General features: G+C 37.6%; 1 protein-coding gene across 1 annotated transcript in view; it reads left to right on the top strand.

Annotated features, from left to right (window-relative positions):
* Window positions 1–324: 324 nt before the first annotated feature.
* The window catches only part of Ypel (Yippee-like), a 127782-nt gene continuing 108236 nt past the window's right edge, over window positions 325–19870 (top strand). Inside the window, exon 1 of the mRNA XM_067099998.1 lies at window positions 325–489. Coding sequence (XP_066956099.1) covers window positions 467–489 — 23 coding nt within the window. The 5' untranslated portion in view covers window positions 325–466. The remainder of the gene's footprint in view (window positions 490–19870) is intronic.

Genomic DNA, 19870 nt, shown 5'->3' with positions numbered 1-19870 from the left:
GTCAGCCAAAACGGTTAACGACAACATACGAAAATAAACCGTTTCATCGTCGATAGAATTTCGTCGTTGGTGGATGCAATGTTTCTGGTCGCCGAACATCACAGCCAAGGTAAGAAAGAGTTAAAACTCCGTTGTTTCTTGTGATTCGAAAACGAGTTGCTAATCGATTTGTTTGCCTTCAATGTGGGATTATCTGTGGGATTAACCACCCTTTCGTTTCTCTAACCAGCACAGATTGAAGTGTTAAGTGCTCGTGTGTTCGCGGAGGAGAGCTTCAAGTACCGTATAGAAGACAGTGAAAGTGGCTTGAGGTTCGCTCTAGAAAATATTGTGTTACGTTGTAGAAAAAACAGCGTACGATTTTGCGTCTTCGAGGAAAATAGTTTTGTTAGTGTCGTGTTTGTGGTGAAGCATTGTGTTCGTGAAGTTGTCTACGTTAGTGATTACCACACTGCAATTACCACTTATGTGGGAGGAAATTGTGATTGGGTGCGTCCCTTGGTTATTTATAACAAAATTCCTTTAAGCATTGCTGAGTCTTCAACAGCCTGCAACAACCTTGCTTTCATGGCGTAAGGGCGCATTCTCTCTCTCTCTCTCTCTCTCTCTCTCTCTCTCTCTCTCTCTCTCTCTGTTGCACTATCATGCGAAGAGTAAATAATTTTCGATGAATAATGTAGTTGTAAATCATTTGCATGTGCAGAAAGTACAGGTGACTATTCTTAAACTTAAGCTCTTCGTCTAATTCTTAGATAAAGAATTAGTTTGATCTTTTTATTGTGCACTCCAAGAGCCTACTTACCCGAATGCTGAGCACTTCACCTGCTTTTATACATTTACTGGTATAGCCTTAGGCATAAAAGCTTTCGTGTCTCAAGAAACTAGTGAATTGTGCATGAGTTTCCTTGCATGTCTACAAGGCGCTTGTGCATAATACGTGCTATTGTAGGCTACTATACATAGCCATGTATTTATATTATATACAATAAGCAAGGCAAAGGGTGGTAGGCTGTCTGGGTGTTTGCCGTGAGTATAGTGTTTACATAGAATTAATATGTGTATTAGTTGAAGTAATTCTTGATTTATACTATGGTTGTGATAATTCTGGATATAATTTACCAGTCCAGACATATGTTGGTGTTTGGAGTGGTGAGGTATATATTGTTCAAAGGGGTAGGTCCCCAACCCAAGAGTGATTTTGTATTGGAAATAGTTTGGTATCCATATTTGTATGTATGTGGTTGCTGAGTTTTTCGTAATTAATCCAACCAAATTTTTTTTTTTTTTTGGTCTGTCTGTAACAAACCTTACTTAGAACCTGTAATTTAGAGGAATTGGTAACCAATTCTGTTCTCGTGAATTAGGTTATAAAAAGAGAAGAAAGATCTTTCAAGTATACAGATGTGAATAAATAACAAAAGAATAAAGAAATTAGAACTCACGGTTTAATGGTTGAGAAATTGATGGTCGTACTTGAACTCGACAGAACTCATTATATTGACAAATTGTTTCATATTCCAGAAGCTTTCTTGGAATGACTTCTGCCTAGACCTCTAGAGTCTGGGCCTTTAGGCCTATTCAGTATGTGCTGAGAATGATTATGTAATAGGATGGAGTGATGTGCTCATTATGATAGGCCTATTTTTCCTTATGGGTTGAAATTGCCCCTTGTTTTTAATAGGATTAGATCATGAATGTCTTTGTAAGTACGGTAAGCCTATTTACCCCTGCTTATGGGTAGAAACCCTCTATTGGGATAGGCTTTTTACTTCCATAATTCTGGATCCAAGATGTGTTCTAAAGTTAGCCTAGGTACACCCATCATCTTTGAACAAGGAATATATATATAATATTTATATATATATATATATATATATATATATATATATATATATATATATATATTTATATATATATATATACATAATATATACAATACATACATAGCTATATATATACTGTATATATGTGTATATTATATATATATATATATATATATATATATATATATATATATATATATATATATATATATATATATAAGCTTTTTTTGTCAATACACCTATGGTTGTTTGAAAGGAAAAGCTCGTTTTATTGAATAGGTATCCATTCCACTGTGAATGAACGTCGCTGAATAGGCGCGTGGTTCTTTATGAATAAAAACTGTGCTTTTGAATAGACAAGTTCCCTCTTAGTTGCAGATGAAGGTTACACGGTTTTTTTTTTTTTTTTTACAGGTATGTGTTTCGCTAAGGTGAGAACTATTGAATAGGTCTAAAAGCCTTGCTAGAAAGTTATCAGGTTTATATTTTTCTGTGAAATAAATATCCGATTTATGATGCAGGCCCAAGTTGCGCAATAGTTCTGAAAAAACATGGACAGAATGTTGAGTAATAAAATCAATTGGGTTTTTTGATAGGCATATTTTTAGGGTTTGAGGAATTTTGGGCAAAATATCAAAAAAGATAGAAAATAAGATTGATTTCTGGATTATAACCTTTTTTTTAACGAATTTTTGTGTTTGAAAGATGCGTTATTGAACTGGTATGTGTTTATTATAGTACGTGTTTTATGAATAGGATTATTTCATGGTGTGTTATTCCATATGGTAAGCTTTTTCCTTGAGGGAGGGCGTTTTTATATGATGTCCATGCGGTTAAGGAAAGCTGTTATTGAATATTTTAGAAGTCTGTGACTTTGTTCTCTTGAGCAAGATCTCCAGAAGACATGAAATTTCTTCATTTGATAGTAAATGGAAGTTTATAGTTAAAAGGCATTTTGGAACAATAAAAAGGGCTGTCTTTTGAACTTGACGGCCGGACAGCAATCCCGAAGCTGACCTCATTTGTCTGAGTTTCGGTCTTGGCCGTTCCAGGCCAATCGCGTCGTCTGCTTTAAAGATCTGATTGTGTAATAACATCCATTGCTGTAAGGTCATGCCTTTGTTTACATCCTGGAGGCTTTGATTATATGTATTGAAGCTCCAGCCTACTCCCCTCCCTCCCTCCCTCCCTCCTTTTCCCTTCGTCCAAATCCCCCTCCTCCCTATTTTTTCGTACGTGTTCCTAAAGTGGATTTTCCAGTCTACTTTCAAAGGTTGTTGAACTTTAAGGGAAAATTAAATATGTACCTGACATGATTGGAGTCGGAGTGGTTATTGTTGTGAACTTGAGACTCTCTCTCTCTCAGAGTACCCGCTAAAGCCATGATCGTCAAGATATTTTTCTTGTGGTTAATCTTTGTGAGAGAGAGAGAGAGAGAGAGAGAGAGAGAGAGAGAGAGAGAGAGAGAGAGAGAGAGAGAGAGAGAGAGAACACTTAACAAAAGTGCTTCCGGGAACGTTGTCGGATATTCTGAAATGTTGGAGAGAATTTTTGCCACAGCTCACGAAAACCACACACACACAACACACACACACACACACACACACACACACAGACACACAGAGAGAGAGAGAGAGAGAGAGAGGAGGAAGTTGACATCAATTGAGGAGGCCTGCAATTAACTTGAATAGAAAATTGCACTGAACGTTTTGTGCAACTACGCCGGATATGAATGCGACTTCTGCCTTTTGTAGATGTGTTCTTATATATTTAACGGGGCTTCTTTCCACTGGTATCTTTGATAGTGTACCTAAAACTTTTCTGAAATACTAATTACCCAAATCAAACTGAAATATGAATAATTGGTTCGACGGTTTGTACCCTCTTTCCCCTTCTGTTAGCTGCTTTGTATGAAATTAAGAATAGCTACTGAACTGCATCTTCTCTGAGTAGGCTGTGGTACTTGTTTAACGAAGGAAAAAATAAGACTTCTGAGTCCCAAATCCCGATCATAGTGAATGACTCTCCGCTTAAAAAATTATTCACCAGGAAAATGGAGAGAGAGAGAGGGGGGGGGGATTCCTGGTCATTAGTAAACAGATAAATTTCTTCATTTACCCCAGATGTGAAGGAGAAGCGAAAAGCAAGACAGAAACAGTAAATGATTTGTGAAGAACGGGCGGGTCAAAAGGAACAACCCAGATAATCTCTTCCAAAATGACGCGACGTCCATATTTAAAGGCAAATGTTGTGATGGCTCTTGAGCGAGATCGTTCTGCGGTGAGGAAGGTGTTCCTCTTTCCCCTTTCCCTCTTCTTCCTCCTCTTTTTTTTTCAAGGGGTGATCTTTGCTTGCAGCAGCACCGTGATGCTCCCCTTTGCAAGGGAATCACGCAAGCGGCCAAACCGACATCTGTGGGGGTGACTGCTTTTATATTGGTAGATATGCACAGCCATTTAGACCGACGTGGTTATTTTTCAACGTCACTGGCTTAGTTTGGGGTCTTGCTTACTTAATATTTTTAAAGTCAAATGGAGACAGTTTAAGGTTTGCACTAGACTTCCTTAAGCAGGAAGGGAGATCAGAGCTCATTCGTAAATCGGCGGAGAGAGAGAATTGTTTACGTATTGGTCTTTGTCTAGATTATGTTGACCAGGCTGAGATGTTTAAGGTTTTGCGTCATTCACAATTAGACTTGGATAGTCCCCCCCCCCTTTCCATTGTACTGTGCTCTTGAAAACAACAACAAAGTGATATGTAGATGGTTTGTGTTAACGTCATCATATTATTAATAATGCTCAGCAGATTTGTTTGTTTGTTTTTAGTTTTTGCAGTGAGTATGCCGAGTATAAATCGAGGTAGTGGTTTCTTGCATAATTTTATGTAATTTTAGTAAATTATATTAATAAATGTGTGTGTGTGTGTGTGTGTGTATGTAAGTCGTTTTCCTATGAGCAAAATGAACTGCAAAGTTCATTTTACAACTTGTGGATCAAAGGAAGACTCCCATATGCAGATATATATATATATATATATATATATATATATATATATATATATATATATATATATATATATATAGTTATATATAATATATATTATATATAATATATATAATATATATAATATATATACACACACATACATATGTCATATATATATATAGTGTGTGAGTACATAGATATTTAGGTCTAATATGCAATTAAACGCTAATCAGGTCCACGTCTTGCTTATGCTTCCCATTATTCGGGTTTAGTCTCATGTTAATTTGGGTATAATTGCGGCTGGAGAATGGCAGTTAGTGTCAGATTTATATTTGGCCTTATTGCCTACAGGACCTCAGAGTATCTGTTGCACCGGACTCGGAGAAAATTACCAAAGGGGACTGAACTCCGTTGCGAAGAGTCTTCCAATAGGAGTTTGTTTACTTCGGCTTGTTGATAAGGGAAGAGACATCATTTTGTTTGTTGGAGTTGGGTTTTAGAAACATTTGTTATGCTGAAGAAGAAAGACTGAAATATTTCTTGGTGTATCACAGAGCGAATATGGAGTGCTTGCATTTGCTGTTGTCACAGATATTTTTTCTTAATCATCTTCGTAATGAAGAAGGAAAACCGAGGTGTACGTTGATGTGCTGAAGAATAATAATAGGGTTATCGTTATGCTGAAGAGATGTAATAGTATTTTCGCTTGGGATAAGAGACTCGCATATGTTGAAGAGGGAAGTAGAGGGATTTTGTAGTACGTTAGGGTATATCTGTGTATTGTAGAAGGCAATAAATTGTTCCGAATACAGTTGGTAAGCTCACATAGTTGCTAACCATTAAATAAAACGGCTGTTTGTGTGTTGCCAAAAGAGTTACATCACTGGACATACTGTATAGGCCTACATGATATTTTTAGTAAATATTTGGTTGCTGGGGTAGATATTCGGAGTATTTTGATATTGGAGGTAGAAGATAAGTTACTGTTTCCTTTTTGGATACAGAAGCTAAGGTTATCTGGGTTTTTAAGATAAAGGACTGGTATATCAGTAAATTTGCGATAAATGATACTGATATCTGTGCCCCATGGAGACCTTCGTACAGTATAATGCCACCACTCATTACTAGTGGTGGTGGTATTTTATTTTTTTAAATATAACTCTGCGGGGCTTATTGGCTAATCGCCTAAAGGTCAGAGGAGCTGTCAGGATCGATCATTTTTTGTGATATATTATTCTTAAATGTAGTGAGTTTATTCTTGTGTATGCCTTCCAAGGCGGTATTACAAGATCGTCGTCGTTTATATTTTAATGATTACTTTTTAATTTCTTGTAGGAAACTCTTGCGTAAGGGTTCCTTTCGCAATGTCTGTATTGTAGAATATTCGACCTAGATACAAGTTCATTGTGGTGTGTATGTTGATGTTTAGTCTCAAGGTATTGTATTATGGAAAACTTTGCCTTAAATATTCTTTGGCGATGTCAGCGTTGTACACCGTTATGCAGTCAGGATTTTTATGTCTCTTATTTTTAGGCGAGGGCCTAAATGCACGAGCACCTCCTCCATTGATGTTGACAGATTGCTTTATTTTTAAGTGTAGGTCAATAAGAACCTTCGGTCCTTCGTTTGGTCGGTAGTATTAACGGAACTAGTATTCTGAAGCTTGCAATAATTTTTTTTCTTAGTCGCAATATGGGTCTTAATCCATTGTGTTATTTTTACACAGGTATTACCCATAGAAATACCCACTCTCACACTGTCTCAGGATTCATGATTTGTCTGTCTCGAGTGCTGTGCTTTCAGTGAAAAAGTCAAGTAATTCTTATTTATGTGCCCCTTGAGTGAGAAGTACGCAGTTAGTGTCATGGCTGCCATCCATCTCTGAGTCAAGTTGCCAAATATATGATATTGCTCTCTCTCTAACTCAGAAACTGATGTGTGTTGGGATGTGGTTTACGTGGATTATGTACTTGAGATGGTATATAAAATGGGAAGTAAAAAGAGATATATGCATTAATGAACACACGACTCTCTCTCTCTCTTTCGCGCCATGATTCGAGCTAGATTGAACTCCAGCCTCCTTTGTGTGATGGTGGGCGACGTGTTTATTTTATTATGTGCGTACACTTCTATCACATCCTGAATCGCCTCTCCTGACAACGTCGAAGCAGACCGCGAGGCGCTATTCTGAGTTCACTTTTGTTTTGCCTGGACGATTGTCTGTTTACTTTCTTCTCTCGCTCTTCAGCCCTTCTAATTTTAAGTTTGTATCATTAGCTTGTTTTGATAAGCATGTTTTCTTCACGTGGGTGTGCGTGTGTTTATTTTTAATTGTTGGTTACTTTTTCTGGAGTACAGTTAAGGAGGGCAATAATATATATATATATATATATATATATATATATATATATATATATATGTATATATATATATGTATATATATATATATATATATATTATATATATATATATATGATATATATATATATATATATATATATAATATATTATATATATATATATGTATATATATATATATATATATATATATATATATATATATATATATAAAACATCATATGCACTATCTGTTTTAGATACAAGGTCTTCTCTCTCTCTCTCTCTCTCTCTCTCTCTCTCTCTCTCTCTCTCTCTCTCTCTAGCCTGAACGGGATGTATCCTGAACCTTGGGTCAATTTTCAGTGAAACGAGGTCATTTCAGCAAAACTTCTTTTCATTTTGACTCCTTTATATCAGAGCAACATTAGCTTGTTTAATGACAGTGGCAGGAGATTCTGCCTGGTTTTACTGTTGCTGGAGTCGGTCGCTACAGTGTGTTTTTACGGTGATTGGCAGGACGAATTACGCACAAAAATGGCATTTGGGATGTTGCTCTCTCTAACTCTCTCTCTCTCTGATATTAGAATGGGGTGACATTTTGATGAAATGCTTTACGAAATGGAACTACCATTTAGTGCTGATTAGAGAATTTCTCTGTCTTGATATCGTCTAAGGAAGTAATGTTTTGTTTCGGTTTGTTAGATAGAAGGAAACCCCAGAAAGATATTTATGGATTTTTACGAAGATTTTACCAAAAAAAGGGCCTTATGACTAGAAATAAGAGACATGAATGTAACCTTTGGTGGGGGGGGCGTCCTTTGTTGGTGCTGGATTTTAAGTGGTTTGCTCAGCCTAGGCGGATATTGAAGAAAAGGCACCTAATTTCAGTGCATAATTTCTCTAGCTTTCACTTTGTTAACATTCCGGTCGGAATTGTTTCCTATGAGGACAAGCCTTTCCCATTTAGCTTCAGCTTGGTTTTTCAATTAGGTCTAGACGCAGTGTTCTTTAGCCTATACACACACACACACACACACACACACACACACACACACACACACACACACACACACACACACACACACACACACACACACACACACACACACACACATAGTATATATAGTAGAGAGAGAGAGAGATATATATATATATATATATATATATATATATTACATATAGTATGTGTGTGTGTGTGTACATACACACACACACACACACACATATATATATATATATATATATATATATATATATATATATATATATATATATATATATATGTATATATAGTCAATATACACACACCTACAGTATATAGGTATGCGCTTGCTTTGGGAAAGTGGAACTCGAATAACATATCTGCACGAGATTGCGTCATTGATTGATCAGTTAAAGAATAATAATTTCTGTTGCTCCTGTTTGTATATTTATGGCAATCGTGGTGCTTGGCCACATCTCTTGCATACCTGAGTTTTGGTGAGGAAGATCAGTAACCTTAATTAAGGCAAGGAATATCATGTGATCAAGAATCATTTCAAGGAAAGTGGGAGGGAGGGAGCGAGAGAGATAGAACTCCGTAGTGGTCGGGAGGTTTGGATTTTTCCTGTGGGAAAAATATTCTTGGCTGCGTCGAAAGGCCCGACTAAAATAATCCACTGTACACTTATGTGCGTTCGCACATACCTGTGATAGTTCCCGAGTCATCCACCTCTCTCTCTTTTCCATCCCTTTGCTTCCTCCCTTCCTGTTCCCCCTCCCCCGTTTCTTCCCTTCCCCGAGCTCTTCTTCATTCCTTTAGCTTACTTTTTGTCACGTGGGTTATCCCCCCCACCTTCCTCTTTCCGTGTGTTAATGATCCCCCTCCCCGTCCTTTGGGTTAATATTCCCGAGTGCAGGTTGTACAGGGTGTAGACTCGCTGGGAACTTTGAGGACTTCGTGTCTATCTGTATGTCTGTCTGCCTAGACGTTTGGGTATACAATGTATATATATATATATATATATATATATATATATATATATATATATATATATATATATATACATATACATATATATATATATATATATATATATAATATAGATAGATAGATAGTGTAGGTGTATATATATATAGATAGATATATTAATGCAGCTGAATATTTAAAATTGTCATTAACAGTTATATCCTATATAGGTTCTCTTGATTTATAATTCAGTGAAAAACTCAGAAAGGCATATCAAACATTAGAGAGCTGAATAAGATTTGTAAATCAGTTAGATTGAAATTGCATGCGACTATGAAGTTGTTTATAAATCTGGTAGCATCTGTATTTTCATGCGCACGGGAAACATGGTATGATAGTAATGTAGCATCTCTATAGAAAGATTTTGAAAGCGAGACTGACATGGCTTGAACGTGACCTTCGCACTAACCCTGGGAAAATAGCATGCGATAGTATCAGCTGGGCTTCTGTGGGCACCAGAAGAGTTGGAAGACCTTTATCTACTGGGGTGAGAATTATGAGGAGTGAGGCTCTTGGAGATTTGTGGAAGATTAACCCACAGGAAAGACAGGAGTGGCGGAATTTCACGGAGGGCCTTTGCGTCACGCGACGCTGTAGATGATGATGAACGTGTGTGTGTTTGTGTGCGCGCGCGTGCTTGCGTGCGTGCCTGAGTCCCGTGCGTGCGTGAGTGCATGCTACAGAGCACAAGACTATGGGGATTTAAAAATGGGGGTTTCTTCTGACAAGTTTCCCCATTTTAGGACATTTGTGGAGCTTTTTTCAACAGTGATCCTTTTCCCGTCACCATAGGTTGGCTCCATAGGAAAGAAAAGACACGAACTCGGCCACGTTTATAATTCAACGGCAGAATTGTGATTAAACTCTTTACATAGGAAACTTCCACAACAGGTGCTTCATACACGTGCGCAGAAGACTCATCAGCTGCATTTCGAACCCTAGAACACTTCACATCTCGTTTATTTGGCACTCTCCCGCTCCCGAGAGTTCGAGGCCCTTCTTTTTTAACACCTCTTTCACTTCATGTATTGACCCTTCCCAGGTTTATCAGTCTTATTTTTATGATTTTTTCTTGTTTGCTTTAAACATTTCTTCTTCTTTCTTCTTCTTTCTCTTCTTTCTTTCTCACACACAGCCATCTTATCTGGTTTCCAGTTCACTTAACTCCCGGAGAGCTATTTTGGCTATCCCCCCACATTTCATTCGTCACCGATCGTGTTATATTCCTTTCTTTCGCACAGTCATTTAGCCTACATCCGTCGTTGATTGCTCAGTTATCATTCAATTAACACCCCATATTTTTCGCTATATAAATTTATCTGCAGTATTGAAATTTGATTCTCGTAATGGTGTCATTTTACATTTGTACACGATTAGTATCAAATTTTGCGATTCAGTACCCATCAGTTTTGTCATTTTTTTTTCTCAGCATTTTTAACCTTTAAACGTTTGATACCTTCCTTCTGATACGGATTTTATACTTGGTCGTTTTGCGGTATCTGTGCCGCCCTCCTGCATCTCGGGGATATTGTAAATCATGTTTTAGTGGGTGCCTTAACACAGTCCGATATTTCGCAAATAAAAGGAGTGGCACTTACTCTTTCCTTTTTATTTTCTTTACCACACTTTCGTCGCTTTACCAGACTTACTTTTTTCTCTTTACCACACTCACTTTCTTCTTTTTTCTCTTAACCACAAGAAAAAGAAAGAGTTAGTGGTTTAGGCGAGACAAATGAGAAGAACAGGTAACAAAACGTTTGTAGTGGAAATGAAAAAGGTAGAAGAGAGAGAGAAAAAAACATGTTAATTCAATGACGGGAGGGAATTGGAAATTAAATGAATGCCATTGCAAAATTATGGGAAATTTAGGGAGAGAGAGAGAGAGAGAGAGTACCAGGATGTTAATTAGAATATGCTTGAACGCTAAGGATATACAATAGCTGACTTATCGAGACAGAAAGCTAAATGTTAAGAATGGGAAATGTATTTGTGCAAAGTGTGTGTGTGTGTGTGTGTGAGAGAGAGAGAGAGAGAGAGAGAGAGAGAGAGAGAGAGAGAGAGAGAGAGAGAGAGAGAGACTCTTCATAAAATAGAAAATTGTTCCTTCATCTCGCGTCATTAAATTCAAACTCGTATAGTTCTGTAAACCCAGCCTTGAATTTAATGGCTCCATTGGCTTTTTGTGATGGGCATTGGGCTGTGATGGTTTTGGGCAAGAGATTAGGGTTGGCCCCAGCCCCTACTACCCAATATCCCGTCCCAGTGTAGTACGCTGCAATCCTCTACCTTTGCCAAGTGGTACCTACGTTACGCTGGTACGAGTACGTAGGTACGAATAGGTTATTGGAGCCAAAGTCTTGGTAAAATTGGAACCTATTTTATGGTTTATTTGTAGTCTGGTTTTGGGACAAGTGGTTCATGCTGAGACCCAAAAGCCAGCGGATTAAGGGTATTTTCTGGTTACTTAGGTTCATTTCATTTATTTTTTGTTTAATTATGCATTCCGGTTATTAAATATGAGAACTGGAAATTGAGCTAATATGTTTATATATAGTTTTACTTGTATAAGATGTCTCTTCGTAGGCTCCAATCACTTGTCGTTTATTTACTTATTTTTAAATGTGTGGTCTACTTACTTTTAATGTCTTCTGTTTGAAACAGTTTAAGATATTGCACAGAAAAATGCTTGTGGAAATAAAGCCTAGTTTAGAGAGGTTGAACTGTAACTCACAGATGATAACAGATGTTCATCATACTGATTAAAAAGTATATCTATATATCTGAATATATAAAATATGTATGTTTATTTGTAGGCTATATGTGCACAGATGCTCGCCTTTTGTACAGTCTTTGTCTTCAGCGATTCCTGCTGAATAATGATACATACATGACGTCCAGTATTTCTAGGCAACATATAGGCCTACCTTATAAACAAAATAAGGCTGTTAATTGAGTAAGGAAATTGAGAATGTTCATTGTTACTGAATTTGGCGTTGATAAATTTTGGCAGGTTTTGAAGGCCAATATACGTATTTGGCCCACAGGCGAATCAAGAATGCATATTGATATTTCGGGAAAGAGTTGACTTGATCCGATCAAGGTAAAAACAGCAAGGATGTATAGATCTTTTGCCTTGACACTTAAGAGACTGCATAGAATTAGTCTTGATGGTTACATTAGTATCAAGTTATTGGCGAGGTGCAGTCAACTAGCTTTTCAAATTTTGCCATTATTGAAGAATTTCATATAAACAGAACTGAGCTCTGACCATATATTTTGCTAGTAATTGTGTTCCTGCGTTTGATGCATTTTGATAATTAGAAACGACGCGAATGGTAAAGGGAGAGAGAGAGAGAGAGAGAGAGAGAGAGAGAGAGAGAGAGAGAGAGAGAGAGAGAAATACATAACAGAGATTGATTATGGGAAAAGAGAAAGGAGAAACTTACGACAGTGATATAGGAGAAAAAAAAAGATGGAACGAGGAATGATTAAAGTGAGGAAAAAAAAAAGACATAAAAAAGATAGTTTGATAAAGGAGATGAAATAGACAGACTGCATGAGAGAGAAAGAGAGAGAGAGGGGAGGGGTACACCTTGTTTCTAGGAACGTAGCCAAGAGGAGAGTACAGCGCAGGTGTCATGGGCTAAGGGCATGGTTGAGTGCCATGGAGTGCCAAGGAAACGAACGTCCAACTCCCTCACCCCTTCCGTTCTTGGGGCTAATGAAAAGCAAGATTGTGTGCAAAATAGTCATTTATAGAGAGAGAGAGAGAGAGAGAGAGAGAGAGATGACGAGGAATAACTTCATACGAATACCAACAGTAAAATATTCCATTTGTATAGCATTCTATTTCGTCTGCATAAAGCATTTACAGTACAATGTATTTTGAGGTTTGTGGCATAACCGAATTTAACTGGGATTCGAAGTATAATTTTTCTAACGAGAGAACGGCTTATATACGTTATTGTTGTTGTTGATGTATTGACCATGGTTGATATGTTTGTAAATACTTATGTGTTGAATTTTCTTAATATTTATTATGTCCGTTCCCCATCATGACTACATTATTGCTTTTGTAGTTTTGTGGCAATGACGAATTGATAGTGACTGTACCAAAAGTCAGATGTCATGCCGATTCACTGTACAGGAAACGGTTTCAGTGACAAGCTTGTTGCTCGAGATCCACTTGGCTTTATGCCAGCACGGGCGCTTGCCTCTGCTGGCTGGCCAGGGAAATGGCTTGCGACGTGACAACTACTGTGTTGATTAGAGAGAGCCCTCCTGAGAGGCAGACTGTCGGGTTTCGTCAGTGAAGAAGCAGGCTGTGTATTTCGTGCATTTTGCCTCCGTGGGTCGGAATATGATCGGGAAAATGGGAAAGAGACACAAGCGTTATGGTATGTGCTGTGTGGGTGGGAGAAAGAGATTGGCCTGGGTGCGCGGTGGGGAGAGAGAGAGCGAGAGCGAGAGCGAGAGAAGGAGGGAGAAAGAGAGAGAATCAGCTGGCAGCCAGTGTTTGTAAACACAGAGGTCTCCCTGCCCCACTTCTTCCCTCCCTCCCCGTCTTCTACCATGCGCTCCCTCCCTCGTGCATACCTCCCCCTCCCGAGCGAGGTACCCCCGTCCCTTCCACCATCATCGACCGCTCTCTCTCTCTCTCTCTCTCTCTCTCTCTCTCTCTACCACCTTCCAAGCTATTGATTCGCCCAAACTCCAACGCCCACCGCATGTCCTCCTCCTTCTACTCCTCCTCCTCCAACCACCCACTGCCCTCTACCTCGTCCTCGGCCACCTTCAGATGCCATCATCGTGTTATATAGGGCCACACGTCCAGCTTGTGAAAGTGTATCTCAGTGGGAAGAATCCCAGCTTCCTTTCCGTTTTTTCTCCTCTTCCTCTGTCTATTCCTCCTCCTCCTCCTCCCGATGATGACGTGTAGGAAGGTGGAGAAGAGAAGAGCATGTTTCCTCCTAGGATGGTAAGTAGTAGGCACTAGTCTTCCTCATAGTCGTCTTCCTGGAATTCTTCCTTTTGGGAGTTCCGGAGGATGTTTTACTCTATTCACATTTCTCCTCCCCTGTCTATTTTCTGAATTGATCTTCTTCGGAGGGAAGAGCAGGTCCTTCCCCAGTCATCTCGCTGGTTTTTCCTCCTAAATATTTTATGCATGAGTGGAAATCATTCATATTTTCGCTGCCTGTTTATTTTCTTCCTATTCTTTCTCCATCCTTCTTTTCCTGTTCCCCGTTCTCTTATTCCTCGTCCATCCATTTCCTCGAAGTTGCTTTCCTCCTCCTCAGCGCCTCGTTCCGCCAGCACATGTTCATTTTCCCTCGGAGAAAGAACCGACAATCAATTTGAAAGTTCGATGGGTCTAGAAACCGTAACCCACTGCGCAGAAGGAGGTACCTCGCTGCTTAGTCCCATTCACCTAGTTTCCCCTCTTTTGGAACCCCTCGGGTTTTTGGATATTGGCCCGTGGGGTTCGCCGTGCCCTCCCGCTCTCCCGGTCATTTCGATTAAACAGTTTGAGTGGTTTCCGGGTACTTCTGTGGATGATTAGAAACGACGTTCTCTTTGGTGGTGGGTTTCGATATCTGTTGAAAGTCAGTCTCTCTCTCTCTCTCATATGTGTAAATTATATATATATATATATATATATATATATATATATATATATATATATATATATATATATATATATATATATATATATATATAAATTATAAGCTTATTTTCAAATCTGCACGATTTGCGTTCGGTCGTTCTCGAGTGAATTCCTCCTGCGTCCTCTTCGTCCTTCAGCGCCCCAGCTGCATTTCGTCCCGCCGCCCTCAACGCTAGAAGTGCCGTACCGCCACACGTCTTCGGGTATCCTTATGCCAGCAGCACTGTTAAAGGAGCCTCTCCTTCACAATAAAAAAGAGGTCACGTAGTTCAGTCTGTAATTAATCCCTGTTTTACTTTAGCCAAAGATTTGCCATATATATATATATATATATATATATATATATATATATATATATATATATATATATATATATATATACAACATATAGTGCATATATGTGTATATATATGTTTGCGTGTGTGTGTATATGTTTGTGTGTGTGTGTGTGTGTGTGGGTGTGTGTAATGAGAGAGAAAGAGAATGGAGTCAATTCCAAAATGTCACTGAATTGCACCCAAAAACTTTTTATACCCACCCCGTAAATAAAAATTCATTTTCACACCTTTTTTTTGTGTTACAAAAACTAGTAAAAACCAGAAATTCACGCCCAAAATAGAGACGTTGTATTTGGCCCCCAACGCGACCGGGTCACCCAGAACCAGAACCTTACAAATGGTGGTGATGGCGCCGCTGTGGGATTTTGGGGCGACCAAGGTAATTAGTACGAAAGGGAAAGGTAAATATACTGCCTAATGTTCATTAAGGCTCCTTGCAGCTGGAAACAGCTTGCCTTTCAGAATGGGTGTTGTGATTCTCGTGGAAGAGGGAGGGAAGGAGGGAGGGTTGCTTTAGTCTTTCGCTACTTGTGTTATTCTGCCTCTTGGTTAACCTCTAATTGTAATTATGTGGGTATTGTTTTTTATTTTATTTTACACCAGGATGTTTCTTATTATGTTTATTTAACCTTACCTTCGTCTCGTCTTTGTGGATCGTTTACACGAATGAATGGAAGGAAAGATAATAAAAAGAATATGGACAACTCGAGTGTGCCAGTTTTTGCCGAAAATAAATTTAATTTTCATGTTTTGATAAAATTAATATATTTTTATGGTAGAAATGTGGGAAAGGTTCGATGTAATTCGTAACTATGAAAATCAAGCCTTTTGAGGGGCGTCGGAAACAAAGGATAGTTTTCGTGGGATCCAGGAAGTGCGTGTGGAAAGGTTTGGCCACTTTCAAAAGTGTTAATGAATATTCATCGGAGTAATGTGCACTGTTTCAGGAGAGGGATGATCTCCAGGATAAATATTAGTAATTCTGGGGTATGTTTTAGTCTCTTAGACAGATAGGCGAAGGGTACTCAGAAAGGTCATAAATATGTGATGTTTGAGTACTCTGTGAAAGATGGAAAATTGTAATAAACAAGATATAATTCTTTAGGGGGGGAAAAGTAGTTGATATTTTCTCATTATGTGTGTGTAACTCAAAAGAAGCAACCCAGAAAAAATGTAAGAGATGTTTTTCATATTAAGAGCCCTCCTCCGAAGGACTGTATACACAGCAGTTCCCTAGAAACATGTTTTCAGCATAGGCTAGTCCTGGGAAACCTGTGTAATTATTCATGGGTTTTTAGTAGGAACTGCGTCGTTTCTGAGAAAGATACTTTATTCATCCTTACAGTCGATTGATGGAAAGATGCTGTTTCGGAGGCGCTGTGTAGGGAAGATTGGCTTTAATTTCGGCTGTAAATTGTTGGAATTCTATTGAAGTGGTGGCAAATAGTGGTATTTCCAGCGGTCGTCCTGAATGGCATTAACTTCTTGAATATGGATTCTCAGTAGTCAGCATTCCCTGAAGGCTATAAATGGCAGACTGGGTGTCACTTGTTAAACTGAATCTGTGTGTGTGTGTGTGTGTGTGTGTGTGTGTGCAGTGGCCTAGTTGAATAGATATGCCAGCCTTATCTTTTTATTTTCACAAAAATTTGATATGCCAATGAACCTTTATCTATTTTAATGTTTGTAGATTATCTCAACGACGTCATGATCACTCCACTTCTGAAAAATGCGTTCACTTACTTGATTATTGTTGGTGAAGAAGACTTTCCGTAGTACGGGCTTTCTATCCTGTAGCTGCCCTTAGGAAAACAATCATGTAAAATATAAGTTTAATTTCGTATTTTCATTCAGATATATTGCTGTGTACTTAAAAATTTGATGACATTTGGGTTTGAATAGTTCTTTAAATAGTAATCGTATTAAAAAATAATATGAGCAGTAAATTCACGATTGAATATCTTTTTATTTAATATAATATTGACGTGTTATATGATATCATATTATAATGGAGAAGGTGTTTATAAAATAAATATTAAAGATGTAGGGATATTATTTGTCAATGAAATATAAATTAGTGTATTAACTTGAGTATGTTAAAAAGGAGCTGTAATTAAATCCCTTTCAGATAATTGCAGGGGTTTAGTGGGTGTTTTAGACAGCGCTAATGTGGTCAACAGCCGGAAGGGAGTTTCATTATCGTCGGGAAAGGATTAAAACTCCTCTAAAACGTTTAGATAATAAGAGGAAATGGTCCTCTAATATCCAGATGGTGTCTTGATGAGGGAGAGAGGTGGGTGGGAGGAAGATTTAATAGAATTTTTCGGAATCGAGGAAATGTGTTGTTATATAAAGGAGAGAGATGTGGTATCTTTCCCCATCCCCATAGCATAGAGGCGGCCGACCATATTTAATGATAATTGTTTTGACCGATGATCCCCTCCAACAATCCTGCATAATAACTCTTCTGCGGTGTGTGTTGTTTGGTTTCCGATTTTGGGGGGTTGTTTCTTTACGCTGAGGGCCACTTATCGTCTTTTATTATACTCGTCTCTCACTCCCTCTCTCCGAATCACTCTCATAAGAAAGGCAGAGATTTTTTGTTAATGGATCTAAATGTTCAAAATATATATATATATATATATATATATATATATATATATATATATATATATATATATATATATATATATATATATATATATATATATATATATATAGTGTGTGTGTGTATGCATAAGTGTATAAATTGTATATATATATATATATATATATATATATATATATATATATATATATATATAATTTAGTGTAGAATTTCTGAGGAGCGTCGTTACTTAAGCTACCATTTATACACGTTCCTTTGGGAAGTATTTCGTCGAAGGGAAGGGGACAATTGAGCGTTTACAGGACACCACAATTATTACAATCGAGAAATTTATATGAGCCTCGCCAGGGAGGAAAAGGCTATCAGATAATGTGAATTTATGTGCCTGCTTTAAGGATAAAGTAAATAGTCGTTTGAAATGATACCTTATGAGATTTTGATTAGAGATTAGTAATAGTTTAGCAAACGTAGAGGTATGGAATCGTTTTTCATTTATATATTTTGTAAACTGACGAAAAGTATTGAAAGTGGATTCCGAATTACGCAGTTTTTTTCACAATTTGTAATAATGTTGGTTATATGTAATGATGTTGTAAATATATAGTTTTTCATGCGTATTGCGGCACTGAAGTGAATACTGAAGATTTCAAGAGCAAATATTGTATCATTTTGTTGATAAAAAGGATTAATTTTATCAGTAATTTTTTGCAAAGTAAAAGTTCCAAATGTTTGTTACGGTTTTGGTGGCAAAATAATGGTGCCAGTAACTAATTTTTCTTTAATTAATGCGTAGACACACGTGTGTTCTGTCTGCTCGATGCTCGTTTTGCTTTTCTAAAATTTCATTGAAAGGATTTTCAAGTTGGTTCATCTAAGACTAAAGAAGCTTGAACAGTGTTAGTTTTTTCATAATGTTGTTAGAGCTATTATGATAATTAATTTTTAAATTAATTTGTCGGTATAATGTGGTTCGGATTCCACAGTAAGCTGTAGGTCCCGTTGCTAGGTAACCAACTGGTTCTTAGCCACGTAAAATAAATCTAATCGTTCGGGCCAGCCCTAGGAGAGCTGTTAATCAGCTCAGTGGTGTAGTTAAACTAGGGTATACTTTTTTGTTATTGCTGTTTGTAAAAAATGTCAGCTACACTGTTTTAACACGTTTTATTGTTCGTCAGATGACGTCTTTTTGGAAAAAAAAATGAAATTTTGAAAGAAACATGAAAACCCAATTGCAAAATAAAAGATTATTAAATTTAAATAAAAATGAAAAATGAACCCTCCCCCCTCTTAATTGATATACAGATGTGAATTTTAAACAAAACGAAAGCTTCGAAAGAAAAAAAATGAACACTCCAAAGAAAGGTTTCATTCACCTTCGACTCTTCTCATTTTTAACTGTACAGGGCAGTGGTTTCACGGGGTCAATAGTTTCCTCTCTCTCTCTCTCTCTCTCTCTCTCTCTCTCTCTCTCAGCGCAATCTTGAATCCCTCCCATCGTGTGTGTGTGTGTGTGTGTACTGGATAAACCCCAAGGCTGTTTAGGCCTATACAGGCTCACCGTAGCATAACTGGAAGGTCATTGAACTCCACCTACACACCGCTCTCATGGAGAGAGAGAGAGAGAGAGAGAGAGAGAGAGAGAGAGAGAGAGAGAGAGAGAGAGAGAGAGAGAGAGGGCTTAGAATGGGCAAGATATTATTTACACAATGGAAACTTAAGCGGGAAGAAAGGCGAGGTAAGTTCGTCTTCAGACAGATTCCGAGGCCTTTTGTGTGGACAGATAATAAGGTCAGTGTGCCTCTACAGCTACAAAACGGTTATTGAAGAGGCAGAAGATGAATGATAAGCTAATCAAGATTTAAACCAATAGTGTATTCAAGTAATAGGCTATAGGCTGTCATAGTAATTTAGTGAGTAAATAAATAATGTGCTGTTCTAATTAAAAATTGTAAACATATATGGGAATAATGTATTTGTGAAGGTTGAAATGGGTAACATGAAGTTTAAGATAGATTAGTGATCAGTGCACGAAAATTTGAAAAAATAAAAACTAAAATGAAAGAAAAATTATTAATGAGGTAAGACATTATAAAAAGGGTTG

This window comes from Macrobrachium rosenbergii, chromosome 56, assembly GCF_040412425.1.
Source record: "Macrobrachium rosenbergii isolate ZJJX-2024 chromosome 56, ASM4041242v1, whole genome shotgun sequence".
NCBI lineage: Eukaryota > Metazoa > Arthropoda > Malacostraca > Decapoda > Palaemonidae > Macrobrachium > Macrobrachium rosenbergii.
The sequence above is the reverse complement of the archived record's forward strand: the minus strand, read 5'-3'. Positions and strand labels throughout refer to the sequence as shown.